The sequence below is a fragment of the Kryptolebias marmoratus genome, linkage group LG15, assembly GCF_001649575.2.
Source record: "Kryptolebias marmoratus isolate JLee-2015 linkage group LG15, ASM164957v2, whole genome shotgun sequence".
NCBI classification, from domain to species: Eukaryota; Metazoa; Chordata; class Actinopteri; order Cyprinodontiformes; family Rivulidae; genus Kryptolebias; species Kryptolebias marmoratus.
The window spans coordinates 3,174,847-3,201,969 of record NC_051444.1 but is presented as its reverse complement, the minus strand read 5'-3'; the positions used below and the strand labels follow the sequence as shown (position 1 = coordinate 3,201,969).

Sequence of the window (27,123 nt, the reverse complement as noted above, 5' to 3'; positions counted from 1 at the left end):
GAATGTATATTGTATGTTGCCTTTCATGCCAGAGTTTTTAACTAAAATCATTTTATTTGAATATAAAGAGACTCAAAGGCACTTTCTCCTTAAGGATAAAGACATTAACCAATTTAAGGAGAGAGTGCCACAGAGCCTCTTGATATTCACATTTAAATTTATCCAATCCAACAAGCAACAATAGGCCTACATTTAATCCAGGAAGCACTCCTACACATATTTTGCAGGATAATCTATCCATGCATGCATCCATTATCTGACACTTGCTCCGAAGTCGGGTCGCGGGGGCAGCAGATTAGCAGGGAGGCCCAGACTTCTTTTTCTTCAGGCACCTCTGGAAGTACTCCAAGGTGTTCTCAGGCCAGCCGAGAGACAGTTATTCCAGCGTGTCCACCTCCCTAGGGAGGTGTCCAGGTGCCTGGACCACCTTAACTGGCTCCTGTCGATGTGGAGGAGCAGCGGCTCTATTCCAAATCCCTCCTGGATAACCAAACTTCTCATCCTATCTTTAAAGGGGGAGCTCAGCTACCCTGCAGAGAAAACTAATTTCAACCACCTGTATCTGCAATCTCATTTTTTATGTCAGTCCCTACCTAGAAACGTAGACCAACCGGTAAACAAAGAGTTCTGTCTTGCAGCTCAGCTCCGTCTTCACCACAACGGCTCGGCACAGAATTCACATTACTGTGGAAGCTGTGCTAATGTGTCTGTTAATCTTCTGCTCCATTCTTCCCTCACTTCTGAACAAGACCCCGAGACTCCTGAACTCCTCCATTTACGGCAGCACCTCATTCCCAACCTGAAGAGATCAGTCCAGACTTTTCTGACTGAGGACCGTGGCCGCAGATTTTGAATCCAGCTTCTTCACACTTTGCTGCAAACTGCTCCATTGAGAGCTGGAGATCACAGCTTGATGACGCTAGCACAACCACACCATCTGCAAAAAGGAAAGATGGATTCCCGAGGCCACTGAACCGGACCCCTTCTACGCCGTGGCTGCACCGAGAAATTCTGTCCATAAAAGTTATGAACAGAATCTGTGACAACGAGCAGCCCCGGGTGAAGTCCAGCTCTCACCCTGAAGCGGTCTGACTTACTGCCGGCAATGCAAAACAAACTGTTGCACAGTTTGTATAGGGACTGAATGGCCCGTAACAACACCCAACCCCTTACTCACAGAGCACCAACAACAGGGAACCCCAGGGGACAGAGTTGAGAGCCCATGCTAGACAGCCTAAGGTGGGGAAAAATGCAAAAATTCAACATTAAAAGAACAAAAAACATTTTTTGCTGGTCACAAAAATACTAATAATTGCTAAAAGAAGCTGTTACCAAGTACTGGTTATGCAGTTTCTTATTTTGGTTACTTCAAAACTGTTTAATGCACAAATAGTTCAAATATTAAAGGCATGTATAATCTCTAAGATAATGCCTTTTCGGAAACTAATATTTTACCCAGTTACCCAAAAAGAAACCCGATCTTTTAGGTCTCACTGTTGTTTATGTCAACAAAGAGCAACATCTTCATACTTCCTGTTGTGTAAAAATATACTTACTGTAAGCGTAGGTCCCTGGAGCAAAAGCATTCCCAGCAAAATGTTTTTTTTTTTGTATTTTTTAATTCAAGGCAAATTTAGCATGTTTCCAGTGTTACAGCAGTGGATGGAAACGTCTAACCTCTTTGTACAACTGTAACCGACACCATCAATAGTAGATTAGGAATGATTCCGCTCAACAACCTGAAAATAGAAACCAATTTTTGCACCATAAAATTCACCAACATGAGCGTAAAGGCGTTTATATACAGTGGAGCTCTCAGTCTTTGACTCCGGAGGAAATCTGTTGATCTGCTTTGTACTTCCTAGTCCTCTTCAAATCCTCAGACACATTTTTAACTTCATCTCCAATCAAAGAAGCCCAAATTGCAATCTGCCACACAATATGTTTTGCTGCACTTTATTAGGCCCAGTGATAAAGCTCGTGGATGGAACACAGGCTCGTGAGTAATGAATGCTCCCGCTGCATAACAAAATCCTACCCTCCTTATGTTCTCCTCCTCTCAATTTGCTGCATGTATGAGTTCAGCCAGTCATCTCCCTGATGTTTTTTTTCATGTCTGCACTCATAATATAACTATCTGTCAGATTCCATATGCAAAAGAAATAAGTTAGAAACTATTTTAATACTTTATTGGTATTTAAAATAAAATCGGAGGATATAAAACCCTTGGAATAGAGCCTGCGGGAAAAAAAGTGTTACTTTGGATTTCAAAGCTTTAGGAGTATTTAAAACAAAAAAGTGTTTGTGATTTTAGCAGAAGTAGTAATTAGTAAAACAACAAAAAAATTAGCAGAACTGCTGCCTGGTTTATGTTCTTTTTTATCGCCCGCTGCTGAAAGGCGAAGGCAGATGGTGTTTTTACCCGATCTGTGCGTTCGTGTCTCCGTCTGTCAGCAAAATATTTTAAGAACCACGGGTCTGATTTGAATAAAACTTGCAGAACGATGTCAACCTAAATCAAGATGGCTGCCACAGCTAAGAAATGTTAACAAACATAAAAACAGTTCAATTAATTTTACAGATATTGAGCTAACATTTAGTGTGGTAGTAGCTGAGACTAACCCCCAACGCATATTCTGAGCAATGACAGTTTGTGCAAGATATTTGTTGAAAAGTTTGCGATTAACTATTTGGAGTCAACTGTTTGTCTGTTAGCAAAATATCTAAAAAAAAAACAGTGAACAGATCTTAATAAAATTTTCAGAAAGTGATCAATGGATGTACATTTATAATCTGATTCAGGATGGCTGCCACAGCTAATCAACCTTAGCAAACACAAACATGCAGATCTGTCAGCTTGCAGATATTGAGCTTATATTTGGTGTGGTAGTAGCTGTGAGTCATCCCTAACATCCCATCGTGTGCTAACAGATCACAAGATATGTGTTTAAATATCTGGCATGCTGAGCTGCATATGACATTTATTACTTCAAGGAACGATAGTTTCATATTGTAGTTTAATTAATGAAAGCCTGAACATTGGTGGTTTTATGCAAGAAACCCGTTTATCTCTTTCCTTCCCGTGTGTGTGTGTGTGTGTGTGATCAGCTTCTGTTTGGAGGGACCATCAATTGTAGGAGTGTGACAAGATGTGACGAGTACACTGGATTTTGACTCTTAAAGTTCTGACTGTTTTACTTTTCTGCATTAACATCAGAAAAAAGAAAACGAGTTGCTTTAATGTGTTTCCTGCAGGGGTGGTATTCATTTCTTTTCAATTCATAAATCAACACAATGCATAATTTAGCCAAGGGCGTCTTAACATTTGAATACAACTGCAAGAGACCTTTCGCATTCGTAAAAATATTGTCTAACAATTTGTAATAAACGCGGTGGCATCTGTGTATTTGGTACATTGCTAATAACCCAAATAACTTGTAAATCTGAAGCCTGTTCCAGCATGTTAATTATCGAGTTCTAACATTCTCAGAGAACACCCACACATATAATCTAAAAGATTAAAATAATGTTTGTCAAGGTGGGAAAAATCCTTTAACACAAAAATAGAGCTAATTCTCAGTGGGATAAGAAAAATAAATAAATCTTTTGACTCATACGTTGAGGAGAAACTGGTCTCAGTGCTGCTGCGTTCATACGGAGGAGCAGAAAAGACCCTGGTTGGGTTTTAAAGTGAAGCGTGTCACAGCCAGCTAAAGCCATATCAAGTTCTCTGGAGGAGTTTAGTCAGCTCTGCTCTCCCAAACGGCGGTTTGCATCACCGGGAAGATGTTTGTCTTTGGCTCGTCTCCAGATAAGGACAGTTGTGTCGCTCCCAGCGCTGAATACATTCACCAGCTGCCACACAACAGCGAGCAGACTTAACTGGTCTGCAGCTTCCTCTCCCCTCTTCCAGTCTTCCCTGCTCAGATTATACAAGACATCTGGGTTGAATCCTTTGTTTATTCATGTATGACTGATTTATGTTTTAAAGCATGCATATGTGCAGTCCCGTGTTGTTAAATGTGTTGTTTTTAATACTGTTGAGTTCAAACATGGTTTTAACAAGCTTTCAGTCAGCTGCAAGTTTGATTTAGGAAATTTAACAATCGTAAGGAATAAAAACTTTTGCAAATCTGCATTTTTATTCTCAGAGCAGATGATTTTGTAGCGTTTTATAAGGGAATCCATTCATGAATCATGTAAAACTGGCTCATTTTCCAGTCAATTATGCACAGGGGAATAGAGAGAAAAAACTTATGAAGAGAGTCATAAATATACACCCTAAAAGGGAGGGTGTGCAATCCTCCTGTCCCACCTCAGGTACCAATATGTCCCAAAAAACCAGGTGTGTGTGCACAGCGGGTGTCTGCAGAGAGGATTCACAATATGCTCACACACCTGTCCAAACACATCCTATATTTCTGAATATACAAAACAAAAATAGTCATAAATATTGACAGGTGATGCAAAATAAGGCAGTTCAAGAGGTTTAAGGAAAAGTTAAAAGAGAGAGAGAGAAAAAAGAAGAAACTTATCACCTGTAAGTCTGGTTCCAGACGATCTGAAGTCACCACAGCTGCTACCACAGCCTCACCAGCTGATTGTGTTCAGCTGCAGTTAGGCTTCGTGTGCTTGTTAGGACCTGGAAGGTGTTCGGATAAGTTTGTTCAGGAGGGGATCAATGTTTCCCCACATGCTGGAATGCTTGAAACACATGAAAACAGACAAATGGGATTCAAGACAACGACACGAAAAAAATCTTTTAAAATTTATTGTAAATATTTCTAAAAAAATCGAATACAAACAGAGACAAAGATAGTTAAGTTACATCAGAGTGGAATGTCGGAAAGAAACAGCATCCGTGCTTCTTCTGAGTCACAATTTGGACTTTTTATTCCTCTTCTCTAGATTTACTCTGATTTCAACAAGGTTTTCATAAAGTGATACAACTAGTTGTTACCATTATGACCTGTAAATTTATAATGATTACTTATTTTATTTATAAAGATATATTAATAGTTTTTAGGAATAAAAAACTTAAATGAAAGAGAAAATTGATTGAGTACCAGAAATAACAGATGTAGGCTGATTAAACTCGTACATTGCTGAGAATAAGTAGTCCTCAATTAAAAAACAAAAGTACAAGTACGATAAAAGTTCTCTGTAATATTGCATTTACTGAGTTACAAGTGGTTATATGAACCACAGCTTCTACAAATCAGCCTGTTTTCTGAAAAAAAGTGTCCGTTTAGAGGCAAACAATACCTGACAAGTAATTTTCCTCCTGTTAGGTAACATTTCAGATTATTTTGATTATATATAAAAATACTTTGTATTGCATATTATTTCCTGGATAAGAACTGAACCTCACAAAGCTCGAAGCCTGGCCAGAAGAGCCTCTACGTTGGAGTCTCCATTGGTGTCGCAGCTGCTGGAAGACGGCAGGACGGCTGGAGCCTCAGCTTCGAGCTCCGACTCTTTCTCAGTCACTCTGACCGTCTCTCGTTCCAGCAGCCTCTCTTTGTCTGGCCCACAGCTGTGACCTGGAGTGTTCCTGTACCTGCCGCCTGACTCTGAGCAGCCAGATGCCTTGGCCCTGGCTGCAGACGGATGGCCCTCAGACTCATTACGTGCTTCCTTGGCAGAGGAAGCCTTCGCCGCCATCGAGCTCGCATTTACATTCTGCCGAGAGCGAGACCTTTGTAAAGGTGCCTTGTTGTTTTCTGTGTGTGAAAAACACAAGCAAAGCAGTGAGTACAACAGTGAGAATGAGGGAGAAGAGCGAGGAGGAGGAGGGGGAGGAGGGGGAGGAGGGGGGAGTGCGTGACTGACTTGTTAAATGAATGAAAGGCAAGGAGGTTAATCAGATTACAGATTAAATTACAAGGAGATAAAGCGAGCGAGTGACTAGAAAGTGTAGTGTCAGTTAAAATGCAGCAAACATAAAAGTATTTGAAAGTAATATGCATTTCAGCAAGCACAGGCACATGCAAAACAAACGTTCATGTGTACATAAATACACATAAATACGGTGTATACACACTGATGAGGATGGATTTTCTGCAGAAGACCATGGCGTGCAGCCAGCACGCAATGATGAAATGGATATGACTGATCGACTGCAGCAGAAACTCAATAATGTTGTATGTTGGCCTTTTCCAATCCCGTAGTATAGTGGTCCTCTAAATGGTGGACCAGATTTGAACGGAAATAAAAACTAATTATCATCAGAGCACTCGGTGCTGTGACCCCCAAACTGGAAGAGTGTCTCCAACAGATCCCAGGAAGAACCTCAGAGATCTCTGTCCAGAAGAGCACAGTCCTAGGAACAGCTAAGATACTGAACCCTGAAGCTCCCAGGCCTCTGGTAGAGGACCTGAGCTTGAAGTGAAGAGTGGAACCGCCCATGTAGAACAAATAGGGTGAGATGGAAGTTATATAGTTTTATATATACACACACACACACACACACAGGTCCCTTGCTCAAGAAAAAATTCTTAAGGTGGAAGTCACTGAATTTTAATTGAAGACCACTGTCCTAGTCTCTTTCATGTTTTTCCCCTCATAAGACACCCTCCCGCCCCGCTCCTCCTCCCTTGTTTCCACCATCATCATCCATTCTCCTTCTGCCGCTCTCCGTCTCAGTTCCCTGCTCCCACAGAAGTCCCCTCAATCTTTCTTATTCCTCAAAACACATTCCCAGGCAGACGGCGGAACAGAGCAACGCCCAGATGCCAAAATTCAGACCTGCATTCTGAATTATAATCCCTCTCAGTAGATCTTAGACTTCATCATCAGTATGTGCGCACTGGAAGAAGAGGCAGAATCCATATTCATGTGACCTTGAGTGCGAGGCTGAGAGGAGTGGTGCAAGGAAAGACGCCGCTGCATTTAAAGTTTCCTGAGCCTGAAATGTCTGGCAAACGAGAGTCAACACAGCCGAGCAGAACAGAGCGACCCGCTCTGTCAGCCAATCGGTAATGAGTTTGGAGCGTGGCCAGTCAGTCATGACAGTGTGTTTTATGGGCCGAACTGAGGAATGACAAGGAACGTCCCTGAACACAACCTCTGACAAATAAATAAGGATAAAGGGAGCAGAGTGGGCAAGAAGGACCCGAGTGTAAAATAAGCATCACGAGTCAACAATGATGCTCTCAAATTCCCCCCGAAAGGTAAACAAAAGGCAGAGAGGAACGCAACAACGAGAACGTGTTTACTTTACTGGTCTGACTGACAATCAGCTAGAGCTGGAGAAGATCCAAGTCTTCTTTGATTATCTGACCCATTTCACCTCGTCTTCCTTTTGGAACAGTCTCAGTTGAAACAGCTGAGCAATTTCTCCCCACCAGGCAGGAACTGGTAAGAGATTCTGACAGCATGATAACCTGGAGCATAAATAACACTGTTTTACGGTATTAAAACAAAATTTGCTTTTATTTAAAAAACAGAAATGCAAATACGGTTTCTCCAAGTTTAGCTTCCCTCCATTGGCTCAAAGTAAAATTCAGAACAGAAAACAAAGTTTTGCTTCTAACATACGAAGCTCTCAACAACCAACCTCTTATTGTAAAAATCTAACTTTCGTTTTTGTATAGCAGAGCACTTTGCTCTCAGACTGCAGGTTTACTTGTGGTTCCTAGAGTTAAAAAAAAAACATGGCTGAAATTTTAATTGAATCACAAATATAGAGATTAATTTTTAAATTTAACAGTAGAGAACTGGAAGTCTTTGCTAAAATAGTGATCTTTTAAAAAAACTGATTGTAGTGGACATTATTGGCATAAATACGCTCTGTTCACTTAGGGAGTTGAAGTTTCCGCTTTAAGAGACTGTTTTATGTTTGGCTGACAGTTATGTACCCAGAAAACAAGGTGTGATTCCCTTTAAAAGAAACAAAAAGGAACAAAGTGTCCTCTTCTTTTCTTATCACCTTCAAACTTCAACTTCTAAACCATCACTAAAGTAACTGTGCTTATAGTACTGAATATAACTTCTCTGCTGTTCGGCTTTCTGTAAAGCAACACTAAGAGCATGACCAGCTAATGTTAGCGGGGTAATTTATTAGCCTTTGTAGTGAGCCTGCATTAGCATGTGTATCACCTGCTAACATGCTAAGTTTTGCAGCTTGTTGCAAACTTTGAATAGAAAAACAAGAAACAAAAAAGGCACATTCTCAGTTATCTTGTTTTAAAGCATAATTAAACCACAGGAATGGTATTAGGCTGGTTTTGTCAGTATTTTTTTTAACACTGGTATATCTTATAACTGGTTATCGCTCCATACCAACTCCTCACTGTCTATTTGTTCACAATTTCCCCTTAATTTTTCTTCAAAAGACACCTCTTTTATTTCCTTCTTCTGTACCCCATCTAAAAACCTGTCATCTGCCCCCCCAAACACACTTCCTCAGCACATAAAACACTAACAAATTCAGTGCTGGAGCTGTGAGAATAATGCATTGTGTTATCAAGTATTTGCCTGCCGTCATCTCGTTTACAAATCTTAAATCAACACCAGAAAAAAAGGAGGACAGGCAGGCTGGATGTTATCAGAAATTAATTGTGATGTAGTTCAAACGTGATTTTTTATTACCACAAACTAGAATTTCACTTTCAGCTCTGCATGAACCCTTAATGAAGATTTTTTGAAAAAGTACAAAGTGTCGCATCATGACATATATTTACACTTCAAAAGAAATAAAACACACACACACTTGAATGAGATGTTGTATCCAAAAGTGCGTTTCTCCCCCCACACCCCCTCCATAACAGGGACATGGCCTTTAGTGCTAAAGATGATCAAAGTGCTGGCAAGTTCGGTTCTTTCTCATTCTGCTTGCCTGTGACACCAAACTGCCCCTTCCTTTGAAGCCTCGCTAGTTTCTGAACATATGCCTTCATCTATGCCATAAAACACATCTGAGAGATGTAAAACATGCCTCATCTCACAGGTTGGACTCATTTAACCAACAGCTGACAAAGGGTGCATCGGAGTGCAAGTCAAGTCAAATTTTAAGCAAAGTTGCTGCTCTGAATGGTCCGGAATTTTAACTAGCCAAGGATTTAAGCAAAAAATGTCTTTTCACAGATTTTCTTTTTCTACATTTAATTATATTTAAAGGGACCACAACAAAAAAACGTTTTTTTTTTCCTTCTCATTTTTACAGATGATGGACAGCCATCCTGACCACGTTACAAATGATGGAAATCTGCTGTGGAGATGGAGGACTTTAATCCTTCTCTATTGAAAATGTGGTGAAGCAAAGCACAACTTAATATAAATATTATATTGAACTGGAAAAAGGTGGAATGCTCCCCACTGATAAAGGGTGAGTCTTTGCCTCAAGCAGAGGAGTTCAACTATCTGGGAGTCTTGCTCATGAGTGATGGTAGGATGGAGTGAGCGATGAATCAACAGATAGAGGCTTCATCGGCAGTAATGAGGGCATTGCTCCAATCTGTCATGGTGAAGAGCTGTGACAAAAGGCAAAGTTCTCAATTTACTTGTTCCTCTCTGTGTCAGTGTCAGCACCCACCTATGTTCATGAGATGTGGTTCATGACAGAAAGAGCAATACAAGCAGCTGATATGAGGGTGGCAGGGCTCAGCCTTAGAAATAAGGTGAGGAGCTCCATCATCCAGGGGGAGCCGCTGCTCCTCCACATTGAAAGGAGCCGGTTGAATCCGTTCAAGGATCTAATTAGGATGCTACGTGGGCACCCCTTTGGTTTTCCAGGAACGTCCGACTGGGAGGAAACCCAGGGGCAGACCTTGAATTTGCTGGAGGGATTACGTATCCTCTCTGGCCTGGGAAGGCTTTGGGATCTCTCAGGGGAAGCTGGAGAGTGTCGCTTAGAAAAGGATTTCCATTGGTTACCTCCTAAACCTGTTGCCCCCACGACTCGACAACAGACAAGCAGCAGAAAATGGATGGATGGATGGGTGGATATTATGTTTGTACAACTGTCAATGGAAGAATCTAATTTAAGCAAAAATCTGAACTAGTTTCTATCTTTTTATTTGAATCATCCAGTCTAACTGGCACCCTATTCATAGTGATAAGAGTGCTCCATTGATTTAGAATTGCACTACTTTAACAGTGATGGACAGTTATGGGAAAAAAAAAAATCAATGCTGCCAGAGATCCAGATTACCGAGCCCATTACCCACAATGGACCTCAACTGCTGACAGTTAAGTCACAAATTTAAGAGTGTAATGCTTGTAGCAGGTAATGTAGTAGCAGTTATGAGGAGTGGGAAACTTCAGCATTTAGTGACACTGACTGCTGATGAAGATGATTGGTTATGGTAACTGGTCAGAATTTACACAGAACGTCAAACACATTTAAGCCTGTAAACATACAACGACAAAATTGGTGGAGTTCTTCATAAATAAGCATAATGAATAAAAAAATTTGCGAAGGTCCACGGGGAAGCATTTGTCTCCTAAATATTTGTGACTCTAAACTGTTTATCTCAATTTCCGTTCAATCTCAGCTCTCTCAGAACAATAATTGGGTGCATGTCCATGTAAATTAGGTACTTTTTAATTTCATTTATTGCCTTTGACCATCAGCAGTTATGGGGAAACAGGATTAGCTGTTTTGTTGTTTCCTAAAAATAACAATTTGATAGCCTCTTTGAGCTCAAGCGTGGAAAGTCAAGATAAAGAAGAATGACTTTAAAAAAATAAAATCACTGACAGAATCAAATCAATTGTCATCATATTTTCTGCAGAAATTGTGTTTTAATCTGTGTATTGATATAGAAAAATTGTACTGTTACTAATTTTCCAATACATAACAGCTCATCTTCACACTTTGATGTGGTAGAAGTTCATTGGAAAGCCTTTTCTGTCTGATAAATGATAGGAGTGTGATTCCATCTTCAAAAAGCAGCAGACAGCACTTCACTTTTTCTTATGTAAGATCATTTGCTCCATTTACATTAGCTGCTTCCACTGATGCAAATGAGGCTTTACTCATTTCTCTCCCTCCTCCCGTCCTCTGCGCTCTTGATGTTGGGGAGAAGTTGGTGAGCAGGCCAGAGACAGCGAGTGAAGTCTGGGCTGCAGCAGCACATTGCTGTCTTCTTCCTTATTGTTCTCTGTCCCCCATTGTGATAACAACAAACTCATCTATGTGATGAGCTCTGAAGAGGCTGAAGCAAAACAGTCGACACAAGAGAAAGCTGGGGGACCAATATTTTTTTTTTTAGAGTGTACACCATGAACACAATGTGATCGTGCTAAACTACCAGTCTATCACAGTCCTAAGTCCAATGCTGCCCTTTACTTTTGCTGGAAGGCAGACTTGAGAAGAAAAACATTGATGAACGAGCTGGCAGCCTGAGCTTCTAGCTTTCAGCTTCTCTGCAAAATTGTCTTTAAACTCAGAGTCTCAAAGCACAGAGCCTTTTACCCACCGACTGACACCAGTTCTGTTGCAACAGAAGACAAGAAAAATCTCTAACCAAACAGACATATCCCTACTGAGAAATTCTGAACAATAGTGGTTCGTTACATGTCTGATTGGATGGCATTTAATAGAAATGTAAAGAACCCCATCTAAGAGGGGGGAAAAGGAGCATTTCTTTTTTTTCCTATCTGCAAATAGCTGCAGAAACACATTTTCTTCTTGTCAGATCATTTGGTCCATTTGCATTTGCCTCTTCAAATCCAGATGCAGATGAGCCTCTCCTCTCCTCTCATCTCTTTCTCCCTCCCTTTTTTCTCTTATGAAGCTGCTTTATTTGATCACGGTAAGAAGAGAGCAGTCGTGCAGGCTGACAAAAATGCAGACAGTAGAGAGACTTTTTCCTCACTGAGGAGTGACTGGCACAACAAGTTAAAGTTAGGAAGATCAAACAGAACATTTTTACACCTGCCACGAATCAAAACACAGCTAGTTAGCTTGGCAGTGCGTGTTTTGTCTAAATGATGACTATTTGCCTTAATTTCTTCACCCACAAGTAAACTCTTATCCAACAAAAACATTCCAGCAACCTGAAACAGAAATTAACTAATCGATATTTTAATTACTGCTTAATCTGCCACGATGTGTTCTTAATAATTGTTTTGTGTGTAAAAAAAGTAAGCAATTTCCTCACTTAATGTTCCTTCAGCACAGTTAATGTCTGCAAATTGTTTTCTTTTTGGTGCAAACAGAAACCAAATACCGAAGAGGCGAGAAAGAAGAGTGAGAACTAAGAAGCTGACATATTTGCACTGAATAAATGCAATAACTGATTATTTAAAGATTTATCTTTCAATTTTCGACAATCAAAATACTTCATTCAATTTGGATTGTGCTTTTTCTGGTACAGCAACTGAAAATTACGACTCAGATAAAATAAGATTATATTCTGTTAAAAAAAGAAAAAAAAAAGCCTGGTGGGGAAACATTTTGATTATTCGTTTATATAAATTATATTCTAATTTTCTTTTTAAAATTATAGCAGCATCAAATGCAGGGTGCACACTTATCACAGCAAATAGCTACAAAACAGTCCTTCAAAAGCCCAAAAGATCTCAAAAGTGAAAAGTAATATACAAGAAAATGTAACAAGCTTGTCAAAAAATAAAAAAAATAATAACAACCAAAGTAATGAACAGAGTCATAGTCACAAGTTATGTATAATAAAAATCCTCAGCATCTATTTACAAGGTTCTAAAATGAAGCAAATACAATTTAAGAGAAAGCACTACACATCCCATAACTGTTTTACTGAAGGGAAAATGAAATCCTAAAGTAGTATGTAGAAAACCAAGTGCATCTAAGAAATTAAAAAATGTTCGAGAACCATCTTTATCTTTAACACTTTGAGGTCATCATCTCCTGTATAACCTTTTAGGTATTTCACATTTCTGTAGTTCATTGGGTTTGGGGTAGATTTGATTGCACACAGCTCTCTTAAAGTACAACCACAGAATCATAAATGGGTTTCGTTTTCAACTTTGACTGGATCTTTACATTAGATTTGCTGCTGTGGTTGAGATAATTGTCCAGTATGGATTCAGTGGACTGTATTGCACATCAAGCAGCAGTTAGCCAAAACGGTACAAAGAAAACAAACCGACTTCCCTTTTTATGAAAAGAACAACACAGCTGAAAATAACCCAACAACAACGTCCCTCGCTTTGATGGATGGTTGTTGGTCATCTCTAAGTTCAAATTATACGCGTTAAAAATCCTCATTATTTTAACAAGAGGATAAAACTTGTATGTGTAGAAAAAAGGCACATTAAAGAGTGGTACACTATGAAAAAAAGTGGCATCCATGTCACCATGCAGGACTTCTAAAGAGTAAATGCTTGCAGACAGCTTGTTAACTTCCCTCTGTGTATTAGGCTGGCTGTAATTAAAGATCATTATGTGGCAGTGCACCAGTCACTGAAGGTTTGTCCCTGTTTGTTGATTGTAACTGTGTGTGCACATTGGTCTGTCCACCTTTCATGTTACATAGAAAACACTGAATGGGAATAAACCTAAATGAGGTAGAAAGTAATGAAAACTGAGACGAGAAGGAATGTGACAATTAAGAAAAATATGACAAGGTGAACAAAACTAATAGCCCAGATATAGTGGTAAGATTTGGAGTCAATGACTGCAATTTGTTCCACTGAGAAAAAGTAGAAAAAGTGAGGGTGTTTTAAAGATAGAGAAAAAGAAAAAAACAGATAAGGTGTGGGGATGGATTGTTGAAAAGCAGTGTTACAAATCCCAATGGGTAATGTGAAAAACAGCACTGTTCTAGGTGACTGAGGTGTGCCTTGCTTTAATGTGTGTCAAAGTGCTTTTATTGTTAAGTTGTGATTTAACATCTCACTTTTTTGTATCCCCTCTCACACATTTGACAATCCCAAATATTGTTACTGAAACACAGAAAAACAGATAAAAGATTCCAAAGAACAGATGCATCCTTTATAACCCTTTTAGAAACATGTATACCTGAGAGACTTAGAACAACTAAAACATATACTTTGTGTAAAAGATGGGAAAATAAAGGCAGACATTCTCCCTCTCTGTGAGACATGACATTTAGAAGATTTTACTGTTTGACTTGTGGTATATTTTCAAGAAAAAGGAAAACAACAAAATTTTAAATAGTTGTGACAGTAAATCAACATGCTTTTTTGATGATGAAAAAACACAAAAGACATCTTATTAGGCCTTTCAGGAATAAATATTTTGATCAAATCCTCAACATGCCATTCAGAATCACAACTCTGGCACATTGTCAAAACTCAAAACTAATATTAGGAAAACTCCTTTCATCCATCCATTTTCTGCTGTTAGTCTGTCGCAGAGGCAACATGTATGGGAGGAAAACTTAGACATCTCTTTCCCCAGAGACACTGGAGAAACAGAGGACCATATGAGGATCGCAACATAGATGCATCAAACTGAGAGCTTTGCCTTTTTTTCACCACATCAGACCAGTTCAACTCCATCATTACTGTGGACAGAGCCCCAATCTGTTGATCCATCTCAAGCTCCATCCTCCTACCACCTGTGAACAAGATATTTGAACTCCTTCCACTTGAGAAAGACTCACCCATATCCCAGAGGGAGCATTTAACCTGTTTCCAGTTGAAAACCATGGCCTTGGACTTAGAGGAGCTGCCTCTCATCCTGGCCTGAAGACACCATCAGAATTACATCTTCCGCAACAAGCGGACACCCTCCCCTGAGATCCTGTCCACGAACACCACAGAAAGGATCAGAGACAAGGGACAGTCCTGGTGGAGTCCACTCTGCACTGGTAATGACCATGACTTTGTGCCGAGAATGTGGACACAACTCTTAAAAGCAACGCTGGCATTCCATACTCTCACAGAACCCCCACCCCACAAAATGCCTCAGGGAACATGATCTCTAAACTCTTTTCATGTGATTCTAAATAAAAATTACATAAGTAGAAATACTTTACCTCTTGTTTGGGACACAAAAATAAACTGTGAGGTAAATATTACGCCAACAATGCTGACAGTATGGTACATTTGTGATCCATGACCACCATGAGTGGAGTCTGTGTAAGTAGTTCAAAAGAAAGAAGGGCAGCCAGTTCTTTGACATTTATAGGTCACCCCCTATGACTACAGCCTTGTAAAAACTTGTTAATATATATGGCAAAGGCCTTTGCACAGAGATTTGTAGTGACAAAGTAATATGTGTCATTTTTGCTTAAATGTGTTGCGGGTAAAAATGTACATTTAGGTGTGTATATACGGTGATTTTTCATAGCAAAACAGCAGTGATCACTGTGTGCATAAAAAACATCTAGGTCCTGGAGTGATATTAGCAACAGATCTTTTTGGTCACGTGGATTTTGAGCCGAGGTCCTTTTGGATTGGGCCTGTTTCTGACAGATGCCATCAGATTGGTATTTGGGTAATTTTCAGGCTGGAGGAATATCTCCAATTCTTTGATGTATACTTTGAAAGATTCCAAACCAGTTTTTTGTGTGGGTCATTGCTGGCCTGTTGAGGGGGCTGCTATTGTAGAAAAGTGCTGTTGCCATGATGGGAGCGTGATTTGTCTGCAAAAGGAGAAAAGCAGAATGTAGCCTTCTCCAGCAGAACATCGAGCTATAACAAGACAAACAGTGTACCTCGACTGGTGTCTGCTTGTATGTGTGCTCATACCAAAAGCACATGACCTGGTGTGTGGAGCATCAGTAGTGTTGTTTGGGTGGTTTGATGCACAAATCCAATAAGGGTGATCTGTAGAATATGAAAGGGCTGAGCTGGATGTCCCTCAAGTCCTCAGCCCATAAGTTTGAACCCAGGCCACTGTGCACCTCAGCCAAGCATGACATTGCGTTAGCACGCCTTAGTGGATCCAACACTGATTTAAAAGCAAGCCTGCTTCACTGCCACTAGTTCTGCTAGTGTATACTGCATAAGATGCTCTGAGATCAGAACAATGTGTAATTACAGAAAATACGAAAACTCTGCTTCAAGGACACTGATCAATCTTTTCACCAGGTATTGATAATTCAAGATATGATGCTTCGCAAGACGTCGCATTGCCAAAAATATAAAAACAAATGCATTTGTAATGCATTTCAAAATTTTGACAGAATGAAAGTAAATCTAATTAAACAAAAACAACAATAACAAGTATTTCCAGAATTACCTGGGGGGAAAAATTGCATGCATTTGATGCATTTGTTATAACGCCTTAGATCAGGGGTGGCCAATCCTGGTCCTCAAGGGCCACTATCCTGCATGTTTTCCTTGTTTCCCTGCTCCAACACAGCTGATTCAGTGGTTAAATTACCTCTTCATGTTCTGCAGAAGTCTGTTAATCACACACTGATTCAAATCAGGTGTGTTGGAGCAGAGAAACAAGGAAAACCTGCAGGATAGTGGCCCTCGAGGACCAGGATTGGCCACCCCTGCTTTAGATAAACAAACTAAATGTAGTACCGCACAGTGGACAAAGAACAATAAAAAATAAATTAATTAATGTTTGTTAGCCATTTAGTACTATCTCCATTCTGAATCAAGGACATTTTAAATTAACAATCTCAAGAAAGCCGTATGTCACAGTAAGATGTGGTATTAAATTAAAAGAAAAACTACTTTATCAATTGGCTTGGTCAGCAATCCTCTACATATGCAATTTTTAATCATTCGAGTAAAAAAAAAAGGGAGAGTGGGGGGGTACCCTTTCTCTAAATATACACAGAGTGTTTAGCCTGTGTTTCAAACAGACACCTGGCAGATGGTTCCTGCAACCTAGGCTCTTACTCCCGCTTTAAACTAATTATATCTACATGCAGGGTAATGAACTGAGAATGTTCCTTTATACGGGGGCATCATCACTTCCTGGGGTCTCTCATCTCCGTTTGTTTCCGCCACACACACACAGAAAAGCAGACATCAGACACAAACACAGCAAGACAACCTGACAGACACACATCGCTGAATAGAAACAAACACACACGCATAAACACAGTCTCCTCTCAATAAGCACTCACTTTTTCACAAATACAGGTCTACAGCATGTGTACTCTGCTGAAACTGGCATGAATTAAACATGTCTTGGTTTCAGGCTTTGCTACCTGTTGTTGTTTGTGTGGTTACTGCTGGTAAATATCCCCAGCAGTCATAACCTAATGCATATGTATTTTCCCTCAGTGACTTCCCACTAACGAAGGATTTCTATCAGCTGCTTTCTCCAGCAGTGTACACCTGTCACACATGGGGAGAGGGAAATATTGATCCTTCACACGCCTCAAGACATGAAGCTGTAACACATTGTCAAGTAAGACAGACGGAGGCAAACATTTCATTTCTGTTAGCCTTCAATCAGTCAGCTTCATGGATTAATAAAACGTCGACCCAGAAGTTTATATAAAACCCTAACTGACAGTCTCTTATTGTACTCTGTCTTAGAAAAGTGAGAAACATATTCAACAATTTGAAAGCATTTTGACAATGTTTTGATTTTCTAAAAATTGCTGAATATGATCACATTATTTTTTATTTTTTAACAAAATGCAGCAACTAGTTCAAAAGTCCAAAGTTAAGAGAAAAGCATTTCACAGCATGTCTGTTTTTCTTTGAATATATTTAAAATTTACAGGTTTGTTATTGTTTTTAATTTTACAATTTCACAAACTGTTTAATTTGAAGCAAACCTAGACCTCTGTACTACATTCAATATTTATTTGAGAAATTTGTTAACAAATTTAGAAAATTACAGTTCTTCTTTGCACTTACAGACATCATTTAATTAATTTATTGCTCAAGAAATACAAAGATAACGGAAGGTTTTGCAGTTAAAAAGCATTTCTTTCACCTTTACTGAGTAGATTTAACACAAACTAAACTGTGTGTTAAATTTGTACCAACTTTAGCCTTTATTTTGTCAGATTTTTGTCCATTGTTTTACAACCATCGCTACAGATATGAACACTTCTAATTCAGGATGCAGTTTTGAAGTAATGAACTGTCAGGGACTACTCAGGCAAGCTTTAAAGAGGGAGAATAATCAACTGTTAATAGAAAATTAGAGGAAAATTTTCCCATTTTTAAAAAAATCTAATAATTAGGCTTATGTTTGCTCACACATTCTTCACTCACAATATCTTTGGCAACATTGTGCTCTTTGTCTCATGTAAAAGCTTATGTATGTTTACAAAAATGAATTTAATCATAATTTTCTTTCTTTATGAATTTACATGCATTTCATTTTTCTTGAGCTTTAAGATCATAATTACAAGATTTATTCTGTTAATTTTATGACCCCACCATATTTGCTGCAATTTTCTTTTCGCATTTACTAAATTCAAAAAAGGTTAAACAACAAAAAGCAACTGGACTTCTATTCTGTAGCTGAAGACGTGTCGCTTCTCATCCAAGGAGCTTTCTCAATTCAAGCCACCTTCAACTACAGAATAGAAGTCCAGTTGTTTTTGTTTTTTAACCTTTTTTGAATTTATCATGGCCCGGATGACTGAGAATCTACACCAGCATGTTCCCATTTACTAATTTCGACTTTCACATGAAACTGAAATTATGAGCACAAGCTGCGTATTCCATTCTAAATATTACAGTCTCACTTCAACAGGAAAAGCAGGCAAGATAGGAGGAATCTTTAGCACCACCGCCTCATCTGAGTGGCATTAATTCAAAACTACAGAGGCAACACGGAACAATTATCCCCAGTCTTTCTATTAAAAGCTGATTAAATATTTCTAGCACCAATAGAAGTCGTTTATTGTTCGCCTATTGTCCCTTTAAGGTTTTCTTCTCTGCCATTGTTTGCACCGCCAGCTGAGGGGCTGTGTTTAACACTCAGGCCGACTCTGACAGCTCTCAATATGCAGGGCCTGTCCTGCCAAACAGACTTATGAATTCCAAACAGCCTGGAGTCATGCTCCATATTTCATTGAAGTTGAATATTTAAAAAGATCAACCCACTCAAAACCCTATAAAACCTATCGTTCTGGGGCCTTGTGTCCTAAAAATAAAATCGCATCTGCCATATCGTATTACAGACAGCCACATCAGCCACCATCTCTTAAGCATTTCCCTCCCTCTGTTCGTCTTTCTCTCTCTGACAAAACCCATCTGGTAACCAGCCTGTCTCCATCAACACAGGTTTTGCTCTTTCAAACAACTGTACACCTCTTTCTGCCTCTTTTATCTCATTCACTTCCCTTTTCTCTCCTGGTGTCTGGAAATCACAAGTTTTTTTTTTCCTTCTCCCCTTTTGTTGGTGCTGTAACTCTCACCTGTCAGCTGTCCTTCAATCCCAACGCTTCCCAGAGAATCACAGGGACCGCCAAGAAAGACTTTCTCCAAATGGCAAAATCAAACTTTTTTTATTTTTATTTGTAATTTTAGACTGTAGATTTAAAAACAAATCAAACCCTTAAATATAGCAGAATTATGTATGCTTTTATCCAACTTTAAAAAAAAGAATAAGCAATACTTTATTCAGATGTAAAAGCAGAAATTGAGTTTCTGTAATACAGCCATTTGAAACGAGGAACACCGGTGAATGAAACACCATTAGAGCTTATAATGCAAATGTCACCAATGACTAATGACAGATAAAATCAAACTAAACCCAAACATAATGAATGGGATTGAATGATTGCAATTTAATCATAATGTTCAGACTTAAGTCTCCACATTTTTATTTTTAATGTCAAATCGTTTCACTTTACTATGTTACAACTGTGGGTAAACAACAGAGACAAGTCAAGTGGAAATAAAACAAGCCCAGTCAGACATGTTAAAGGTACTCATGTCATGAAGACTGGTTAAAAATAAAAAAACATGGATATAATTTTATATATATAGCACAAAACTAAGTCAAGTGTTTTCATACCAGAGGTTTGTGTTCTTATGTTTAAAATTTGTTAGCAAAATGTGTGAATGTCTGCTAATTACCACATGCATTTGTTTACCTATGAAAATAGGTCAGCAATGGTGACCTATTTTGACGTGACAATCAGATTTGTTGAGTGATGTGTGTAGATAAAGCAGCTTGGATTTAATGTGGAACCACATTTCAGTATTACATATAAAGATATCTAAAAACTACCGGCGTACACTCTTTCAAACTGCATCATTTCATATGGTTCCAAATAAGTTTTTTATGTTTAAATTCACAAATTGCAATGAGTTCTTTTAACAAACTAGTTTAAATGCAACAGCGGATTTTATTTAAAACTGTAGGAGATTACAGGTTTATTATAGATATTTTTCTTATATTTACAGTAATTTTTATAAATGATGAACAGAGATTTGATGGCACATTTAATGTCTCAATTCAAAATTATTGTGCATTGCTAAATGAGAAACTCAGATTTATGTTTCACTGATAATAAAAAGGGAAATTTTTGTTTGTTTCAAAAGAGAAAACAACAATCTATCTGAGAAAGCAGAATCACTAAAAAATAATTCTTACTGAACATATGTTTCTTCAACGTGAATAAAGACGGAAAAATAAATAATGCAAATTTTGATAAACAACATTAAAAGCACCATAAATTTTAGATAAAAATAATGGCATATTTAGTTACTAGCTTCAATATTGTCCATGTTCATTCATTTCAGCCTAATGGTATTCATTGTAGAGAATGTACTGCGTCGTAATGGAAATTTATTCTTAAACTATCAATAAAAATACATTTATGAAGCCTTCACACAGACATAGCCTTACAGAGCACAGAAAAAGCTTTTAATCCACTGACTGAAATGTACAATATGCTAATTTTATGCTTCCACTTCATCTCAGATATCATCTTTGATGAATAAACATGACACACACATGCAGAAGCCTGTGGGCAGAAACATGTGCATACACCCACCCACCAGTTGGCAGTGAAAAAATAAAATCTGATCAAATCAACCCTAATCATAATCAAAACTAGGAAACAGGCAAAACATCAGGAAAAAGGATTTTACAAAACAGGGTGACGGTGACATTGAATTAACAATGTTACCATAAAATTGGTAGATTTTTACACAAGGTGATGCATTTATTCAACAGTTTAGGCCACTTTAAGAATAAATAACTATCCATAGTTTGAAGAATAGGCATGCATTGGTACACATAATTCACATTTGGGTACATACCTTGGTTTTGAGTCATGGTTTAACATCTTGAAATGTGAAAATATAAAATACATAAAATGTTCAATACTAACTGCGAAGCTAGGTAAGTCTGTTTTCCATACACAGGTGGTGCTTTTTAAATATGTGGTGGCATTTTAAAGGTGTTTATTAGATGCCAGAGGGTGTTTTAAAACATGCAAATTCTGACCCTTTTTGGCTTTTCAAATATCCACCATTCTAACCCAAACCTTTCCCAAACTGCTGATTTGGAAAAGAAGAAAAAATAAAACAGCTCTTCAAATTCCTGGGCGTCATCTGAACGACCTGTTCTTGTTTTGTCTTGGTAAAGAGTGCTTTAGATAACATCTTCCTTTTCTTCTAAGTCATTGCAGTTGGCATAAAATGATTACAAAACAATGGACCCACTTCAAAATGAGAGTAGTGATCACCTGTTAATAGTATTCTTTGTCTGACTGCACATTAGTAGTGAGATGGATCGATACCAAAATATGTACTTTTACACCTCTAGTCAAGGATATATCAAAATAGCAAAGATCTTTCCTGCTCTTTAGCAGGTCTTCAAGTCCTACAGAATGCTGTTAATCAGCTGTATCAAAGCAGAAAAACAACTAAAACAAGCAGGATAGTGGCCCTCCAGGACCAGGATTGGACACCAATGATCTACTTTTGTATCGATGCTTTTAGCACCTTCAACAAAATAAAGCCTTCTACAGACATGACTATGCCATCACATAATGTAATTTTTTTTTTGGAATCACAAATTAGACAAGAAAGCAGAAAGGCTTCAAAAGCTTTCTCCGTCTGTCACAGATAAACTTTGTTGCTGTCTTGGCATCATGTTGAGAATCCATCCTCAAGTGTTATGTGAGTTCAAATGTTGGTCTATCTATTTGTTCTCAGCGATCTGATTCTGTGAGTCATCAGAAAAAAAGAAAGCAAAAATTCACAAGGCACCACCACAGAGCTTTGGGCTAATATCGCTATGCTCTCCTGCAACCACTGAAGCTCACTGACATATCAATGCAATTAGAGTCATGGCTGTGTCACAGTGAAGGTCAGCTCGCACCACTCAGACTAACAGAGAGAGAGGAACACAAAGACAGCAAGTAAGTGAGAGAGCCAGGACGGCAGGCTGAGATGAAACAAATTAAGTGACAGGGCAGCATGGCTGAGTTCAGCGCTGTCTCTGTCCAGGGGCCTCCTCCTCCAATGCTCACACAGGCTCAGCAATTAAAAATACATGCATCAGTGATCTACGTAACTTTCTGAAGAACATATAATCATACATTTACACAGGCAACACACATGAAAATGGGGAAAAAAGCTATTTAGTAGAGTGTGTACAGGAAAATGCATTATTATCCTTCTATGTACTAAGAGCTGATGGCCAGCCATATATTTTACTTTTCATTCAACAAACCTTTAATCAATGCTGCAGACAAATGAAGCAGTGAAACAGGAGGTTGTAAATATCTCCGCTAACAGGGACAAGTTAACCCAATCACTTCAAAAGATATAGATCAGCCCAAAGAAAGCAGCAGTTCATCACACACTACAATCATCTAAAAGAAGGACACAAGTAAACCAAGGACAGAGGTGTTGATGAAATTGGATCATATTGATTTTAATCAATATAGGCCTGAAGATGAGTGCACCCTCTTTGAATGATGACATTTAAATTGGGAAGCTCCATTTTGGAGCTAGTTGTTAGTGAACACCCAGGGATTAACTTTCAGGCTGTAGCAACGACCTCAAGGCAAAGTAGTGTGCACAAGAACACTGCAGGTGTGAAGGATATAAATTACAGAAATAACAATCACCTTCACTGGTTCAGCACATCTGTGCTGCAACTCTGCGTGTATTGATGGTGGAGCACAAAAGCATCCATTGCAAGTCCAGCTCTTATTGCTTCTGAAAGCTCCCACGAGGCCTGCAGAAATCCATGCTCCCCTCAGATATGTTTTATGCCTGGACAGACCATAGATGCTGTGGCACCGTGCACAACAGAATAGGTTGATACTTTAAACAGCTGGCATAGGATCAAAGCCAAAAGGTCACAAAATGGTTAAAGCTGTGACTGTGAAAAAGAGTGAAAATATGCACACATCAATAATTGATTACATTGACAACTAGAACTCCTTAAAGGTTGTTACTTCTGTGCTCATGCTAGCCTTGACACGCAACAAAGAGATGAACAGAAATGAAAAAAAAAAAAAAAAAACATTAAAAAAAAGTGTTTCTTGTGTAGCATAAAGACGTTCTACATAGATGATCATGCCTACAACCTTCACTGAAGACATTTGCAAACATAAATTCTAAAGGAAATAAATGTTAGATTGTGTCTGTTCAAAAATACACAGAGTCTAATGTCTAAGAAACATTTGCACTAATTTAAATTTGTCAAATACGGGCAAAATAGAGAGAATTATGACTGAATCAATCAAAACATTTTGGCATCGGAAAACCTTAAACAAGGGCAGTTCACTTGGTAAATGTTTACCTGATTAGCAACAACTTGCATCAATTGAGCAAAAGTAGTGAGAAAAATAAAATAAAATAAATAAATGTGCATTAATGCCAACATTTATTTTGTCAGGGAAACAGCTTCACCTATACTTGTTTTTTTAGTAATCACATCAAAGTGGTCAGAAGGTGTTTCATATTAGGCTTAAAGCATTTTGTGAAGGGGGCTATAGATTTCCACTATATAACGGCCATATTAAGTAAAAAAAGGAAAAAAAAAGGCATTTAATTTTGACAGTAAATACCAACACAATTAAAAAATTATGCTTTCCAAGTGTAGTAAATTTAAATCATCTCTCTAAATGTTGTGGTCTGCATTATATTATAGATTATAAACAAACAAACAAAAAAATTACCCAATGTGTGAATTAAATCACAACACGATCACACTTGCACTTTTCGTTCACCAGTCAGATACACAAAATAAAACTTTGATATCCATTTGTTTTCTTTATCCAGCCAATGAGGAGAACAATGGCTCAGTATGAGACATCAGAGCATACAGGAGGTGCCTGCAGCACAATCCTAGTAGTAATTATCACAACACCATTCAGCAAACACACACGAGACAAACACAAGAACAAAGACTAAATTGAGGAGAGGGAACAAAAAGTAAATAACTTCTAAAAAGACAAAGCACCATAGCAGCATGTACCACCCTCTGTTTGGGAAGCTTTGGTTTTGTTGTCTGCTCCTAGCATTGATCTTACAGCGGAAATAAAACAGGCAGTGAGCACACAGCTATGTAGGCAAATGTGTGCGCACGAGTTTTGACTGCTTTGGGGAGTTTGCTAAACAACATTTATTTCAAGCAAAAATGGCCTCATTATGATTTAACAGAAAGAAATAGTCAAGCTCACAAATATGTTTAAATATTCACAAAATAAGAGAAAATTCTATATTCATTTTTAACAACAAACCTCGAAAAGCAGTACCTTCTACAGAGCCATTGAACAACAACAACAACAAAAAAGACATCAAAAAGTGTACATTTAGTTAGGAGAGAATGTGTTTTGCATAAAAAAGGTTACAAATAAATAATGACGAGTGAAACTAAAATATGAAGTTAGAGGACAGAGGCATAAAAGTAGGTATTTATTATTGAAACCTCAAGTGAGTCTGAGAGTTTTGCCTTGGTAAAAACATGTCACATTAGTAAATAGAGCAACAGACCCCAGAAGAAGCAATTATGCTAAATTGCGGCGACATTTGGCTGGCTTCAGTTCAACTTTTAGACAAAAAGAGCAAAATACATAAGCTCAACAGCAACAGGTGGAAACAGCGAATCAGGTGGGCACAAATGTGACTAGTCCTAAGTGTTTTCTTCTAATCAAATGAAATTACGCTGGCCGTAATCAACACTAAATAGTATCTAAATGCAGGTTACTCAAGTACTTGTTGATCTGACTCAACCATAATGTGTAATTTGTAATCATGTGACAGATGACCATTCAGAGCCCAATAAATAGTTTAATTTTAAAGCACCAAATGTTAAATCAGCTGATATAATGACTGCACAAAACGTCTTAAAGAAAGCCCACGCCCTACACTTCCCTAACTACGTAACCTATTGAAGGAAGACCAGTGATTACAATCTTGCAATATGCAGTCTTTTCTCCTTTTTCTTGATGAGTCTTTTTGTCTGTAGGTTAATTGAAATGAACCAGTCTATTCTCTGAGATCAGCAGACACAACTCATTACAGTGATCCAGAAAACTGATCCTCTGACGGTAAGACTCATGCAATCGATGCTGCCTCCCACACATTCAAACCCAGCAAACAGCAAAAAAGGCATACAAGAGCAGCAATAATGAAGAGATAGCAGACACAGAGAGAGCTGACAAAGTAATAGGAAGAGTCAGAGCAAAGTATAGGCAAAACCTGACTTGTAAAATAGCCACAGCAATAATTACAGTCGTCGCTGCAGTAATTCTTGGCCACAGCTCGAGGCATGCATACTGTTTTGCTTGAACTGGTTTCATATCTGCCTAACCACTTGGCGAGGAGGCCAAGCTTACATTTTTATTGGAATTGCTGGAGTTTGGGCATAATCATACGTCCCTACACCCAGAAGGAAGATAAAAGGAAACGGACCAGCTTACATGGTAACATCTGAAGATATTATTCTGCATTCACAAATTCAGAACTGATCTGTAGAAAACAAAAATCTTCTTGATATAGAAATATAATGAGGAAACACGTCAGATACATTTTTTTACTCCTTTAAAACTACTGTAAGAAAATCTTGAGCTAAAACCCTAGCTTCCAGATCATGTTCCAGAACTAGCTCTCTTTTTTATTTTTACACTTTTGCTACAGATATATAATTAGTGCGACACAAGCAATGTACAACAATCCCTTAAACTGAATAGAGTACATGGATGCCAGTAAGGTTCTGTGTACCAACCACTGACATAAGAGAAAATAATAGATCACATGTGTCAGACTCAAGGCCCGCAGGCCAAATCTGGCCCTTGTTAACATTTTATCTGGCCTCCAAGACATTTTAAATGTATTAGATCTGGTCCACCATTCTGTGACTGATCAAGTCTCTGTAGCACCTCATTTTGCTTAACAAAATGTTAACCAACTTTGAAAGCAAGAAAAATAAGTTATAAGCAATCGGCTTTAATGATCTTTTTCTGTTTTCTCTTATTTCAAAGTCAAATATTCTGATTTTTAGTTTTTTTTACTGATTTGATGGATTGTGATAAAGTGTATTACTAGAACATAAGCAATAAAAGTGTTGATAAGCCATAAGAAATCAATGCAAATGTGTCTTTTTTAAATATCCTTTTTTTAATTCATTAAGTACTGTATAGTCTAAATTCTACATAAAATGTTAGTTGAAGGTAATTTGTATTTCTTTATAAGTAATTTGACATATTACATCTAAAAAACTAGGTTAATTTATATATTTTATAAATAAAATCATAAATAATTTGTCTCCTTTATGTAACTGGGTTTGACACTCCTTTACTACCCTATTCTCTCGTTTTGGAAACCTAAACCCAGCAAGTCCTAATTTACGGGGGCTGCCATGTTGCATTTTTAGGATCACTAGGAATGTAGAGCTTTACGCCCCACCAACTGCCCCGCACACAATCATGGTGTCACATAACCTTTTTTTTAAGCGTGAAATAACTAAATACATCTAAACATGCTAGAAAAGACGTTTGAACACTTAGCAGCAAGGTAAGAACAACTTGAATCAATAACAGTCAACACCTGGAAAAAAACCTGAGGTGTATTTTTGTTATTTATTGTACCACTCTTCAACTTCCATGTATGCTGCCCAGCATTTCCTTAAAGTTGATGGTACCAACATCCATCCATCCATCCATCCATCCATTCTCTTCCGCTTATCCGGGGTCAGGTCGCGGGGGCAGCAGCCTAAGCAGGGAGACCCAGACTTCCCTCTCCCCAGCCACTTGGGCCAGCTCCTCCGGGGGAATTCCAAGGCGTTCCCAGGCCAGCCGAGAAACATAGTCCCTCCAG

General features: G+C 38.4%; 1 protein-coding gene across 5 annotated transcripts in view; it reads right to left on the bottom strand.

Moving 5' to 3' along the window:
* Nucleotides 1-4,756: 4,756 nt before the first annotated feature.
* Nucleotides 4,757-27,123, bottom strand: part of LOC108250481 (protein diaphanous homolog 3) — a 171,737-nt gene continuing 149,370 nt past the window's right edge. For all 5 annotated transcript variants that reach the window (XM_017440386.3, XM_037980038.1, XM_017440402.3 and 2 more), the window contains one exon: nt 4,757-5,723. In XM_017440386.3, the coding sequence (XP_017295875.1) occupies nt 5,368-5,723 (356 nt within the window). In that variant the 3' untranslated portion in view covers nt 4,757-5,367. The remainder of the gene's footprint in view (nt 5,724-27,123) is intronic.